The 13,818-nt window shown below is 41.8% G+C and overlaps 1 protein-coding gene across 1 annotated transcript in view; it reads left to right on the top strand.

Annotated features, from left to right (window-relative positions):
* The first annotated feature begins 11,147 nt into the window (after positions 1-11,147).
* Positions 11,148-13,818, top strand: part of SLC38A1 (solute carrier family 38 member 1) — a 45,269-nt gene continuing 42,598 nt past the window's right edge. The window contains exon 1 of the mRNA XM_065886968.1: positions 11,148-11,269. Within this exon, the coding sequence (XP_065743040.1) occupies positions 11,148-11,269 (122 nt within the window). The remainder of the gene's footprint in view (positions 11,270-13,818) is intronic.

The following is a 13,818-nucleotide window of genomic DNA, read 5'->3' on the forward strand; positions in this document are numbered from 1 at the left end:
GTTGTTTATTCGAGATGTTTCCTGTTTCTTAAGGTAGGATTGTATTGCTATAAACTTCCCTCTTAGAACTGCTTTTGCTGCATCCCATAGGCTTTGGGTCATCGTGTCTCCATTGTCATTTGTTCCCAGGTATTTTTTGATTTCCTCTTTGATTTCTTCAGTGGTCACTTCATTATTAAGTAGTGTATTGTTTAGCCTCCATGTGTTTGTATTTTTTACAGATCTTTTCCTGTAATTGATACCTAGTCTCATAGCATTGTGGTCGGAAAAGATACTTGATGCAATTTCAATTTTCTTAAATTTTCCAAGGCTTGACTTGTGACCCAAGATATGATCTATCCTGGAGAATGTTCCATGAGCACTTGAGAAAAATGTGTCTTCTGTTGTTTTTGGATGGAATGTCCTATAAATATCAATTACGACCATCTTGTTGAATGTATCATTTAAAGCTTGTGTTTCCTTATTTATTTTCATTTTGGATGATCTGTCCATGGGTGAAAGTGGGGTGTTAAAGTCCCCTACTATGAATGTGCTACTGTCAATTTCCCCTTTTATGGCTGTTAGTATTTGCCTTATGTATTGAGGTGCTCCTGTGTTGGGTGCATAAATATTTACAATTATTATATCTTCTTCTTGGATTGATCCCTTGATCATTATGTAGTGTCCTTCTTTGTCTCTTCCAGTAGTCTTTATTTTAAAGTCTATTTTGTCTGATGTGAGAATTGCTACTCCAGCTTTCTTTTGGTTTCCATTTGCATGGAATATCTTTTTCCATCTCCTTACTTTCAGTTTGTATGTGTCTCCAGGTCTGAAGTGGGTCTCTCGTAGAAAGCATATAGATGGGTCTTGTTTTTGTATCCATTCAGCCAATCTGTGTCTTTTGGTGGGAGCATTTAGTCCATTTACATTTAAGGTAATTATCAATATGTATGTTCCTATTCCCATTTTCTTAATTGCTTTGGGTTCGTTATTGTAGGTCTTTCCTTCTCTTGTGTTTCTTGCCTAGAGAAGTTCCTTTAGCATTTGTTGTAAAGCTGGTTTGGTGGTGTTGAACTCTCTCAGCTTTTGCTTGTCTGTAAAGGTTTTAATTTCTCCATCAAATCTGAATGAGATCCTTGCTGGGTAGAGTAATCTTGGTTGCAGGTTTTTCTCCTTCATCACTTAAAATATGTCCTGCCACTCCCTTCTGGCTTGTAGAGTTTCTGCTGAAAGATCAGCTGTTAACCTTATGGGGATTCCCTTGTGTGTTATTTGTTGTTTTTCCCTTGCTGCTTTTAATATGCTTTCTTTGTATTTAATTTTTGACAGTTTGATTAATATGTGTCTTGGCGTGTTTCTCCTTGGATTTATCCTGTATGGGACTCTCTGTGCTTCCTGGACTTGATTAACTATTTCCTTTCCCATATTCGGGAAGTTTTCAACTATAATCTCTTCAAATATTTTCTCAGTCCCTTTCTTTTTCTCTTCTTCTTCTGGAACCCCTATAATTCGAATGTTGGTGCGTTTAATGTTGTCCCAGAGGTCTCTGAGACTGTCCTCAGTTCTTTTCATTCTTTTTTCTTTATTCTGCTCTGCAGTAGTTATTTCCACTATTTTATCTTCCAGGTCACTTATCTGTTCTCCTGCCTCAGTTATTCTGCTATTGATCCCATCTAGAGTATTTTTAATTTCATTTATTGTGTTGTTCATCATTGCTTGTTTCATCTTTAGTTCTTCTAGGTCCTTGTTAAATGTTTCTTGCATTTTGTCCATTCTGTTTTCAAGATTTTGGATCATCTTTACTATCATTATTCTGAATTCTTTTTCAGGTAGACTGCCTATTTCCTCTTCATTTGTTAGGTCTGGTGGGTTTTTATCTTGCTCCTTCATCTGCAGTGTGTTTTTCTGTCTTCTCATTTTGCTTTTCTTACTGTGTTTGGGGTCTCCTTTTTGCAGGCTGCAGGTTCGTAGTTCCCGTTGTTTTTGGTGTCTGTCCCCAGTGGCTAAGGTTGGTTCAGTGGGTTGTGTAGGCTTCCTGGTGGAGGGGACTAGTACCTGTGTTCTGGTGGATGAGGCTGGATCTTGTCTCTCTGGTGGGCAGGTCCACATCTGGTGGTGTGTTTTGGGGTGTCTGTGGACTTACTATGATTTTAGGCAGCCTCTCTGCTAATGGGTGGGATTGTGTTCCTGTCTCGCTAGTTGTTTGCATAGGGTGTCCAGCACTGTAGCTTGCTGGTCGTTGAGTGAAGCTGGGTGCTGGTGTTGAGATGGAGATCTCTGGGAGATTTTCACCGTTTGATATTATGTGGAGCTGGGAGGTCTCTTGTGGACCAGTGTCCTGAAGAAGAAAGAAAAAAAGAAAGAGAGAGAGAGAGAGAGAGAGCGAGAGGGAGGGAGAGAGGGAGGGAGGAAGGAAAGAAAGAAAGAAAGAAGATAAAGTAAAATATAATAAAGTAAGATAAAATAAAATAATTAAAATAAAAAATAATTATTAAGAAAAAAATGTGTTTTTTTTAAAAGAAGAAAAAAAACGGATAGAACCCTAGGACAAATGGTGGAAGCAAAGCTATACAGACAAAATCTCACACAGAAGCATTCACATACACACTCACAAAAAGGAAAAGGGGAAAAAATAATAAATCTTGCTCTCAAAGTCCACCTCAGTTTGGGATGATTCGTTGTCTATTCATGTATTCCACAGATGCAGGGTACATCAAGTTGATTGTGGAGATTTAATCCGCTGCTTCTGAGGCTGCTGGGAGAGATTTCCCTTTCTCTTCTTGGTTCTCACAGCTCCCAGGGCTCAGCTTTGGATTTGGCCCCGCCTCTGCATGTAGGTCGCCGGAGGGCGTCTGTTCTTCGCTCAGACAGGACGGGGTTAAAGGAGCAGCTGCTTCGGGGACTCTGGCTCACTCAGGCCGGCGGGGGAGGGAGGGGCACAGAGTGCGGGCCGGGCTTGCGGCGGCAGAGGCCTGCGTGACGTTGCACCAGCTTGAGGCGCGCCGTGCGTTCTCCTGGGGAAGTTGTTCCTGGATCACGGGACCCTGGCAATGGCGGGCTGCACAGGCTCCCCGGAAGTGGGGTGTGGAGAGTGACCTGTGCTTGCACACGGGCTTCTTGGTGGCGGCAGCAGCAGCCTTAGCATCTCATGACCGTCTCTGGGGTCCGCGCTTTTAGCGCGGCTTGCGCCTGTCTCTGGAGCTCCTTTAAGCAGCGCTCTTAATCCCCTCTCCTCGCGCACCAGGAAACAAAGAGGGAAAGAAAAGTCTCTTGCCTCTTCGGCAGGTCCAGACTTTTCCCCGGACTCCCTCCCGGCTAGCCGTGGTGCACTAACCCCTTCAGGCTGTGTTCACGCCGCCAGCCCCAGTCCTCTCCCTGCGCTCTGACCGAAGCCCGAGCATCAGCTCCCAGCCCCGCCCGCCCCAGCGGGTGAGCAGACAAGCCTCTTGGGCTGGTGAGTGCCGGTCGGCTCTGATCCTCTGTGCGAGAATCGCTCCGCTTTGCCCTCCGCACACTGTTGCTGTGCTCTGCTCCGTGGCCCCAAAGCTCCCCCCCTGCCTCCCGCAGTCTCCGCCCGCGAAGGGGCTTCCTAGTGTGTGGAAACATTTCCTCCTTCACAGCTCCCTCCCACTGGTGTAGGTTCCGTCCCAATCCTTTTGTCTCTGTTTATTCTTTTTTCTTTCACCCTACCCAGGTACGTGGGGGAGTTTCTTGCCTTTTGGGAGGTCTGAGGTCTTCTGCCAGCGTTCAGTAGGTGTTCTTTAGGAGTTGTTCCACATGTAGATGTATTTCTGGTGTATCTGTGGGGAGGAAGGTGATCTCCGCGTCTTACTCTTCCGCCATCTTCCCCTCGTCCCCCAAGTCATGAGTTTTGTGTAAGAAGAGAGAAAACACCTTTTCTTATGAGAGTGCTTACTGGGTCCCAGCCTTTCACTAGTGAAGGCCATTCCCCGCCTCCCGAGGACCCCAGGTTTTCAAAGATTATCAATTTTAAGCTTTTATTTTAGTTGAAGTATAACTGATGTGGAATGCAACATCTGGATCTTAAGTATACTGTTCAGTGAGTTTTGACTACAACTTGAAAATATTAATTCACTTCCCACTTTTTTTACTCAAAGATATATAACATTGCCAGTCAGAATCTAGGATTATCACATTAAGGCAATCTTGCCAAAAGCAAGGACTCTTGACATTTTAGTTAACCTGTTTAGCCTGTGTGAGGCTCTTTGAAATACAGTGAAGAGCCCGGTGCGCCAAGGACCTCAAGTGTGTAAATAGGCTCAGTTGGTTATGGGAAGAGATGGCAGGAAGACCAGGACCGTCATTGGCCTTATGCCTAACACATTCTCAAAACCACTCGCCTAGCTGTCATCATTGATTTTCAGGAGCTGAGCTGGGAGAGGTGTGATCTTATTCTTCAGAATAAAAAAAAATAATAGTGATTCATAACAATTTTGAAATTAAGTGTGTGTGACAGGATATTTAATGTCATAAAGGAATTCTTGTTACATTTTAGGTGTGATCGTGATATGGTGATATTGTTTTAAAAATAGATCTGACCTTTTAGAGATATGTGCTGAAATAGTTACAAATGATAGGATATCTGGGATCTTTTGTTAAATAATTCTATGTGATGGTGGGGGTAAAACTTCAACAAGACTGGTCTGAAATGATCCTTGTTGAAGTTGCTACGTGGACACCCATTATTCTATTCTGTCCACTTTTATATGTGTTTAAAATTTTCATAATAAAAAATTTTAGAGGGAGGAAAAAATAAAATTAAGAATATCAGTCAGGGTTTAGCTGTATATTAACAGAGATCCTTCTATGTATGTTAAGCAAAAGGGATTGAATATGGGGAATTAAGGCCTGTAAAATTGTTAGGAAAGATGGCAGACCAGGCTTTAGGCTGGGTCTCTAGGAAGAATCGCCAGGAACACCACCACTCATCTGGCTTTAGGGGCAGCTCTTGTGCCTCCATCAGGAAGCCAGGAAGCCGGTTTCTCATTGTTGGAACATATGCTCCAGGAGCACGTCACTTAGGCTAAATCTGATGATCAGGAATTCATAGCCACAGTTGTTGGCTCCAGTGCTGTCTGTGGCACCTGCTAGAATTGTACCAGCAAAATGGGTGCCTGGACCCCACCACTTTGCTCTCTGATTGGTGGAATCTAAATCTTTTCTAGACCCCTAGCTGCAAAGGAATGTGGGAAATGTAGTTTGCACCTCTCTATCCTCTAGATACAGAACTGGACTAGAAAGACGTGGGAACAAATATTGAGTGGGCCAATCCATCACACAGTGTCTTAGCGATTGAAATTGTATTTTTGTTTATTTATCCCCAAAAGTAATTTTGGACAACGTTTGAGTTATAGTGTATTCTTTGGTTTGGTTTTCTCTCTACAATTTTTTAATCAGCTTTTGCTAAACCAATATAACCTCTTATTACTCAAGAACATGTACCTTGCTCCCTCTGCTGTAGCTAGATTCATCTGAGTGGGTGTTCTGTGCACATTTGGCCTCCATGTCTTTGCCTGTGCTGTTTCCAGTGCAAGGAATGCCTTCCCTGCCCCAGTCTAAATCCTACCTATTTTTAGACATAGTTCAAGTCCTAACTCTTTATAAAACCTTACCTCATTTCTGCAGGTTCCAATTTCCTTCCTCCCTCCCCCCACCTCCCTCCCTCCCTTCTTTCCTTCCTTACTTCCTTCTTTCCTTCCCTCCTTCCTTCCTGTATGTACATATGTATGTATGTATGTCTCTGAAATCTTTCTGGACTTATTCTTTGTTCTGTTGTACAGTTTGGTCTCTATCACGCAAATGTTTTATGATACACTGTCATTTTATATGGGAAGGTCTTGCTTGTTTCAGTAGGTTGTAAGCAACGTAAGAAAGACCAAACCAGTTTTCTCTGTGTATCCTCTCCTTTGATGCATATCACCATGAAGAGTAGAGAAGAAGTTTCTGTATTTTACATTGGTACTATTAGTAAAACGTACCAGTAAGCATGGCAAGATAATAATGCTTCTTAAGAATACCTCACAAGATTGCAGTGAAGGATCAGAAATATTCTATTTGTAACCTATTATAAATGTTGGGAGATAGTAATTGTGGTTGGGTTAGCATCAAGATCTTCACATGATGACCCCATTCGGTCTTTTAATTAACTGTATAGTCTGATAATTGCTTCAGTCTTTCAGTGAAACTATAATTCTTTTGTTTCTTAAACTCAACCTGCACTTCCTGTGTCTTTGTCATTGGCCGTGTTTTCCTTCATTGAAAAGTCTCAGCTCAGGGCCCATCTCCACCTGTCAGTCTCCTGTCTACCAGGCAGTGTGACTGTCTAGCAGTAGTAGGTTGGATGTCAATTTATGACACAGTCAAGCGGTTAAGGAGCATTTGCCGTAATGGTGTAGACCCGTGTTTATGGACATAACTCAGGATAGGAGACCACATCTTGTTAAGTGAAAAAATATGTTTTAAAAACTCTATGGTATGATTTCCATTTTTGTAAATGTATACATATTTTTAAAACATTTGTACTCATTCTTTTCATTTAACAGATATTTATCGAGTGCCTACTGTGTGCCAGGCACTATATCTATGTACGTAGAAAAATCCTTGAAGGTTATACTCCAATATATATACAGTGATCATCTCTGCTTGCTGAGATAACAGGTGACTTTTTTCTTTTTATTTGTTCTTTCTTTCATTTGCAAGCTTGTATTTTTGAATTTTTCTACAAAGGCCTGTATTATTTATTAACAAGGAACTAATATACTTTTAAAAAACACGTCTGTTTTTCAGAATACATACTATGTAATATTACATGAAAGACAGACTAAAAACAGTCTAAAATTCCAATGTTAAATAAAAAAGAGAGAGGAGAGAGAGAGCTAGAGAGGAAGAAAGAGAGGAGAGAGAACTAGAGAGGAAGAAAGAAAGGAAAAGAAAAAAAGAAGAAAAGAAGGGAGGAAGCATGTGAAACTCTAACAGTGACCCATTTTGGCTGGTGGGGTTTCTTGTACAATGTTCGCTCTAAAGATTCTACAGTGGGCATATATTAGCTTTAGAACCAGAAAATTTTTGTTTTCTTTTTCAAGAGCCAGTTCAAATGTGATTTTTCTGTGAAGCTGCCTCAGATCCTTTTCAGACTTTTAAAATCCTTTCATCACCTAGCACTCAATGTATACAATAAATTGAATGGATGGTACTTCCTAAGTGTGGCCTCAACCTTAGTGACAGATGTCACTAACTTTGTTAATTTTCCCCATTTTTCCAGTTTTTATTTTCAGGAGTAAGTTAGATTTCAGATAGGTTATTTCACAACAATAAAAATTTATCCTAAATTTAAAAAAAAAGAAAAAAGAAAAGGAGGTTACAATACAGAAAACACACAGAGAGACGAAAGACCATATGAGGACAGATCAAGAAGACAGCTATCTGTAAGCCAAGGAGAGAGGCCTCAGAAGAAATAAAACTTGCCATTAGCTTAATCTTGGACTTCTGGAACTGTGAAAAAATAAATTTCTCTTTAAGCCAAAGGCAAAAATGTATCCTATGTGATTAACTTAGAACTGGCATTTGCCTAATACTGACATAATTTTAGTGGCCAGAACTTACTCTGTTCTTTTTATTCTTTTCCTTTTTGGTCCATTGCACGTGTGTGTGTGTGTGTGTGTGTGTAGTATATATTTGTATTCACACACATATATTGATATGAAAGTTCACATTCAAACAGAAGACTCCAGATCTGTTGTTAGTCAACTTTTCCTCTCCTCAGAAATTTTTTGTCTAGTACCCTGTTTCCTACAAGTTTTTAGAGAGAAAAGGACTCCTTAACCCAGATTGGAAACGCCATCCACTGAGTGAACTTTTTTTTTCTTTTTTTTAAGATTTATTTTATTATTTATTTATTTATTTATTTATTTAATTAATTAATTTATTTCTTTGGCTGTGTCGGATCTTAGTTGCGGCACGCGGGATCTTTGTTGAGGCATGTGGGACTGTTCGTTGTGGTGCGCGGGCTCCTCTCTAGTTGTGGCGTGCAGGCTTTCTCTTCTCTAGTTGTGGGGCGCGGGTTCTAGAGCACGTGGGCTCTGTAGTTTGCGGCACGCAGGCTCTAGTTGAGGCACGCGAGCTCAGTAGTTGTAGCGCGCAGGCTTAGTTGCCCCGTGGCATGTGGGATCTTAGTTCCCTGACCAGGGATCGAACCCTGTCCCCTGCACTGTAAGGCGTATTCTTTACCACTGGACCACCAGGGAAGTCCCCACTGAGTGAACTTTCTAGCAGCCCTATGGTATCACTTCAGTGGCCTCTGAGGGAGTCATACAGGCAAGAGGGCGTGTGCCAAGACTCCTAGGGGTTACCCAGCCCAGTCCATTTGTGCAGCTTTCTTCACAGGGGGCCAGGGGGTGACAAGGGGGTTTAACCTTTCTGATGCACTTCAACTTTTGCAAAGTAAAGACAGGCTGTAAATGCTGCTGCTGTGTGAAGACACTAAAAGCAATTAGTCGTGGCCCAGGCTCCAGCACTACCACCCTAGCTGGAAGAACCAGCCCTGAGCTGCCAGGTTAGCCTTAGACCAGGAGTTCGGGGAGCTCCAATCTCCCATCCTGGCTTCCTGCTTTCCAGGAGAGGCCCTGCCCTGCAGGAAGGGTGAGGCTCCTGGAATCTGAGGTATTAGACAGTATTTATCTTGTGGAAGCTGTAAAGGATCCTGGAACCAGGGAAGATTCATTCTAGACAGGAGACGGTGTGAATGGAAAGGAGTAAGGTGGGCCCTAGCTGTGGGGAAGAGAAGAAGGAAATTCTTTTTTTTTTTTTTTTTTTTAACATCTTTATTGGAGTATAATTGCTTTACAATGGTGTGTTAGTTTCTGCTTTGTAACAAAGTGAATCAGCTATACATATACATATGTTCCCATATCTCTTCCCTCTTGCGTCTCCCTCCCACCCTCCCTATCCCACCCCTCTAGGTGGTCACAAAGCACCTAGCTGATCTCCCTGTGCTATGCAGCTGCTTCCCACTAGCTATCTGTTTTACATTTGGTAGTATATATATGTCCATGCCACTCAATCACTTTGTCCCAGCTTACCCTTACCCCTCCCCGTGTCCTCAAGTCCATTCTCTAGTAGGTCTGCGTCTTTATTCCCGTCTTGGCCCTAGGTTGAGAGGAAGGAAATTCTTAAAGAAGTATCATTCTAGGGTACTTTCTAGGGGTCCTGAAGATATTATCAGTTAGCAAAATGCTTCTTCGGATATACTAGGATGCTTAGATGGGCACATTGGAGCTTTGACTCTTAACTAGGTTACAGTTATCTTATGGAATTCCGGATCAGACAAAAATATCAAAACATCATCCAAGATGGAGCATCCATTCGAGGTTAAAAAAAAGATCTCGCTGACATTCTGCTTCATTCCGTGATCCCCATTGCCTCCCTGAGATTATCTTAGTGAGGCGCCTATACCATTACAGGCCTTACTTTTGAAGTTGCATTTACCTCTTAAAAGGGTTCCTGGACCCATTTCCAACGTGTGTGTGTTGTGTGTGTAGGCTTCCCCACACCCGCAATTGTCAACTCAATTCTGACACTGTCCACTGGTAGATAGAATGAGATTCTACAGGTCAAGGGCTCCATGCCACAAGGCTGCCCTTCACTTCAGACACCAGTCACAAGCCCAGGTTATATTGCCTTTGCTCCTGACTGACTGGCCATAGATTAGAGGTTCCCATGACCCCCTCCTTGGGTTCCATTAATTTGCCAGGACAGCTCACAGAACTCAGGAAAACCCATTTACTCACTAGGTGACCCATTTATTCCAAAAGATCTCAGAAGATACAAATCAACAGCCAGATGTAGAGATACACAGGGCGAGGTCCTCAACACAGGAGCTTCAGTCCTTGTGGAGCTGGGTGCCCAGTACGGGGTGGAGTTCTGGGTCCCTAGTATGGATATTCTTTGAACCTCCTCCTTTTTTTGCTTTTTATGGAGGCTTCATTACATAGGCATGATTGATGAACTCATTGGCCACTAGTGATTGATTCAAGATCTGGCCTGTCTCCTCTCCCCGGAAATCACGGGGTGGGGCTAAAAGTTCCAACCCTCTAATCACATGTTCGGCTCCACTGGCAACCAGCCCCCATCCGTAGGTGCTTTCCCAAAGTCACCTCATTAATATACCAAAAGACATTTATCCCCCTCAACACTTAGGAAATTCTAAGGGTTTGGGGACCTGTGAACCAGAAATAGGAACGAAGACCAAATATGTCTTCTTTATAATAAATCACAGTACCATACCTCTGTTGCCACCTGCTTTTTGATTTGTGATGTTGTGTGTCTGAAACTCTTTACCCCCTTATATATTATTGGTGACCACTTAGAAATTTAAATCACAGTCATCCATGTGGGAGGAAATGTGGACTCGGCAAGTCTTTCATTTCTGTGAGGAAATACAGTTTCAGGTGGATTAACCTAAATCCCCTGAGTATGAGTTTTTAATTCCCTAACTCCCTGACATGGAGTGATTTCACTGAAGAGACTGATTTAATCTCTTGCAGTTGATGGATAAACGGTTTGCTAAATTTCAAAACACAGATATGTCCTTTGCTCCTTGACCTCCAGGTTGGGTGGTTGATCCTGCATGATGCCATTTATTGAGGATTTGCATTTTTATTAAACTGGGATTGCTAAATCAGACGTGCTTTTGTGCCTGTTCAGTCTGTACCCAGCTATATGTGTGCCCTGTGGTCTGACACATTAAAATAACCTATTCGCTTTCCTTTTAAACACACTGCTTCATAAAAGGGCATCTCTCTTGCCTACAGATCACATGGCATTCCTATGAACGTGAGCATAAAGATTATGGGACATGACTCATTTTATAGTTAAAAATGGAGGAAGATTTATGAAAGACAGAAAATTTACAGCCTCTATAACTTGACGTACCAAGATTGCTTTAATGCTTTGAATAGCAAAATGTAAAAGTTATGTTATCAGCAAAGCATTTGTGTGTAATAGCTTATGCGTAATCAGTGGTGATATTCGTATGTTTAATTATTTTTCCTTGTGTTGTATTTTAGGGGTGTGAACCTTATATTTTTGCTGCTATCCATTTGTAAATACACTCAGAAAAGGAGGATTCGGACGACAGGTACTTTCTAAACATGATGCATTTCAAAAGTGGACTCGAATTAACTGAATTGCAAAACATGACAGTGCCCGAAGATGATAACATTAGCAATGATTCCAATGATTTCACCGAGGTAGAAAATGGTCAGATAAATAGGTGAGTATTTTTCCACGAACAGTTTCTCTCCAATGAAAGAAATGTCTCTAAAATATCATTCTGGTTTTCAGTTATTCTCTTGAATTATTCATTACTAAAGTTATGCTCCATTTGAAGATGTAATTTGAATTTCATATGTGACATCTGTTGGGCATCGTCTGCAACAGCAGATGAAGCAAATAGGAAAGTAATTTATTCATCCTTTCAAATCTTTCAATTGAGTCTAATAAAAATGTATAAATACATTGGACCACAACCAGCCCGAACTTTTCAAAAGCTCTGTGTTTATGAATCAGACCAACTGTTGGAATTTCACTGCGTGCCATATCTGAATGTGTACTACAGTCATCTGGCCTTGCACACATGTTAATCAAGGAATGGTCAAAGTCGCATTTGTCAATGTTCCCATGTTAAAATGACAAATACGTCACTACAAGCATCGTTTGTAATATGGATTTTAAGTAATAATAACACAGAGCCAAATGGCTCTATGAGAAATAGTAGATGAAACAGTTCATGAAACGGAGATATAGTACATGAAAGAGAAAGAAAAGAAGAGATACAGTGAGTGAGGGGAGGTAGGGGGCGGGTCGGAAGAATGCTGGCCTGGCAGCTCTCACCCTTAGCTGTGACCTCAGCAAGTCCTTCCAACCCTTGGGTCCTGTGTTTCTTAAGTTACAAGAGTAGGACCAAATATCTTTTTTTTTTTTTTAATGATTTGGGGCATTCTCTGACCTTCTGATTTTATCTTTTAATTATTTTAAAAAATGTATTTTATTGAAATATAGTTGACTTACATTGTGTTATTTTCTGGTGTATAGCAAAGTGATTCAGTTATCCATATATATATATATTCTTTTTCATATTCTTTTCCATTATGGTTTATCACAGGATATTGAATGTAGTTCCCTGTGCTATACAGTAGGACCTTGTTGTTTATCCATTCTATATATAATAGTTTGCATCTGCTAACCCCAAACTCTCAATCCATCCCTCCCACACCCCCTTCCCACTGGCAACCACAAGTCTGTTCTCTGTGTCTGTGAGTCTGTTTCTGTGTCGTAGATAAGTTCATTTGTGTCATATTTTAGATTCCACATGTAAGTGATATCGTATGGAATTTATCTTTCTCTTTCCGACTTACTTCACTTAGTGTGATAATCTCTCTAGGTCCATCCATGTTGCTGCAAATTCTGACCTTCTGATTTTACAGCCAGCTTATATGGATCCCTTAGCAGGAAGCTTTCCAGCTTGGGAGTTAGTTGTGAGGTTTGTTTGAAGCCTAAGGCCTCCTAAAAGGCTGGGAGGAGAGAGTGGAATATACGGGGACTACTTACTAGAACACCAGCCATGCTACGCTTGCGGGAGCGGGGTCAAAAGGAAATTGGGAGGAAGATGAAAACATTATGTCAGCTAACCAGGCATCTTCACAGAAATCATTTCTGATAATCTGCTCTGCATTCTGATACAATGTGTAATTGACTGGGCTGCCATCATTTACAGACACTCAGAAGTTTCAGCCCTGCCCCTCCTCCTTGTACTCTTCCTTATGTATTCTCAGAGGTTAAGTCTCCAACCCAAATACTTCCTCGTTGCCATCCAAGTATCATTCACCATGTGATACTTCTTATTGTTGAACTCAAGTTTGCTTCTTTCACCTTTTCCGTGTAATTTTTTTTTTTTTTCTTTTTTTGTGGTACGCGGGCCTCTCACTGTTGTGGCCTCTCCCATTGCGGAGCACAGGCTCCGGACGCGCAGCCTCAGCGGCCATGGCTCACGGGCCCAGCCGCTCCGCGGCATGTGGGATCTTCCCGGACCGGGGCACGAACCCGTGTCCCCTGCATCGGCAGGCGGACTCTCAACCACCTTTCTGTGTAATTATTAAGAATAACTACCATTTCTTGAGTGCCAGGTGTGATTACATATATTACCACTTATCCTTATAACATCATTCAATGTATTCTTTTGCAAATAAGGAAAATTTAAAAATTCAGTATACCATAAGAAAATGGAGGCTCAGAGAAATAAAATAACTTGCTCAAGGGCACACACAGGTCTGTCTGAAATCCCTGTCTTTCCTCTCTGTCCTGCCGCCTCTGATTAAACTGCTTGGGCGTGAATGAGAAAGATAGTCTCTACTGTCAATTAAACTCTGCTAAACTCTACCAGTGCTATTTTCTGCTCTGGGCCCCTGGGGTGTTCTGTAGTCACTGCTGACCTGCAGTTAACGGTGGTGGATGGGATTCCAGCTATTTCACAATTAGCACATTTTAGGTTTATAACAAAGCTTCATTCCCAAAGCAGTGTAAACCTTGAGGACCTTAAAATGAGAGTCTTTTATAATATTCAGCTTAAGATCTGAACTTGATATTTAAAAGTTTTACTAAGAAAAAGTATTGTTTGGGAGGTGATAACCTCTTGCGGTAGGGGGAGGCACCCCTTCTCGCCCCTTGGGGTGCCTGCCAGGGGAGCTCACTTCCCCAGAGACCATGACTAAGACATGGACTGTACAGCCTCCTGTTTTTTGGAATTTGGTTCCACTGTCACGT

This window comes from Phocoena phocoena, chromosome 11 (assembly GCF_963924675.1).
Source record: "Phocoena phocoena chromosome 11, mPhoPho1.1, whole genome shotgun sequence".
Lineage (NCBI taxonomy): Eukaryota > Metazoa > Chordata > Mammalia > Artiodactyla > Phocoenidae > Phocoena > Phocoena phocoena.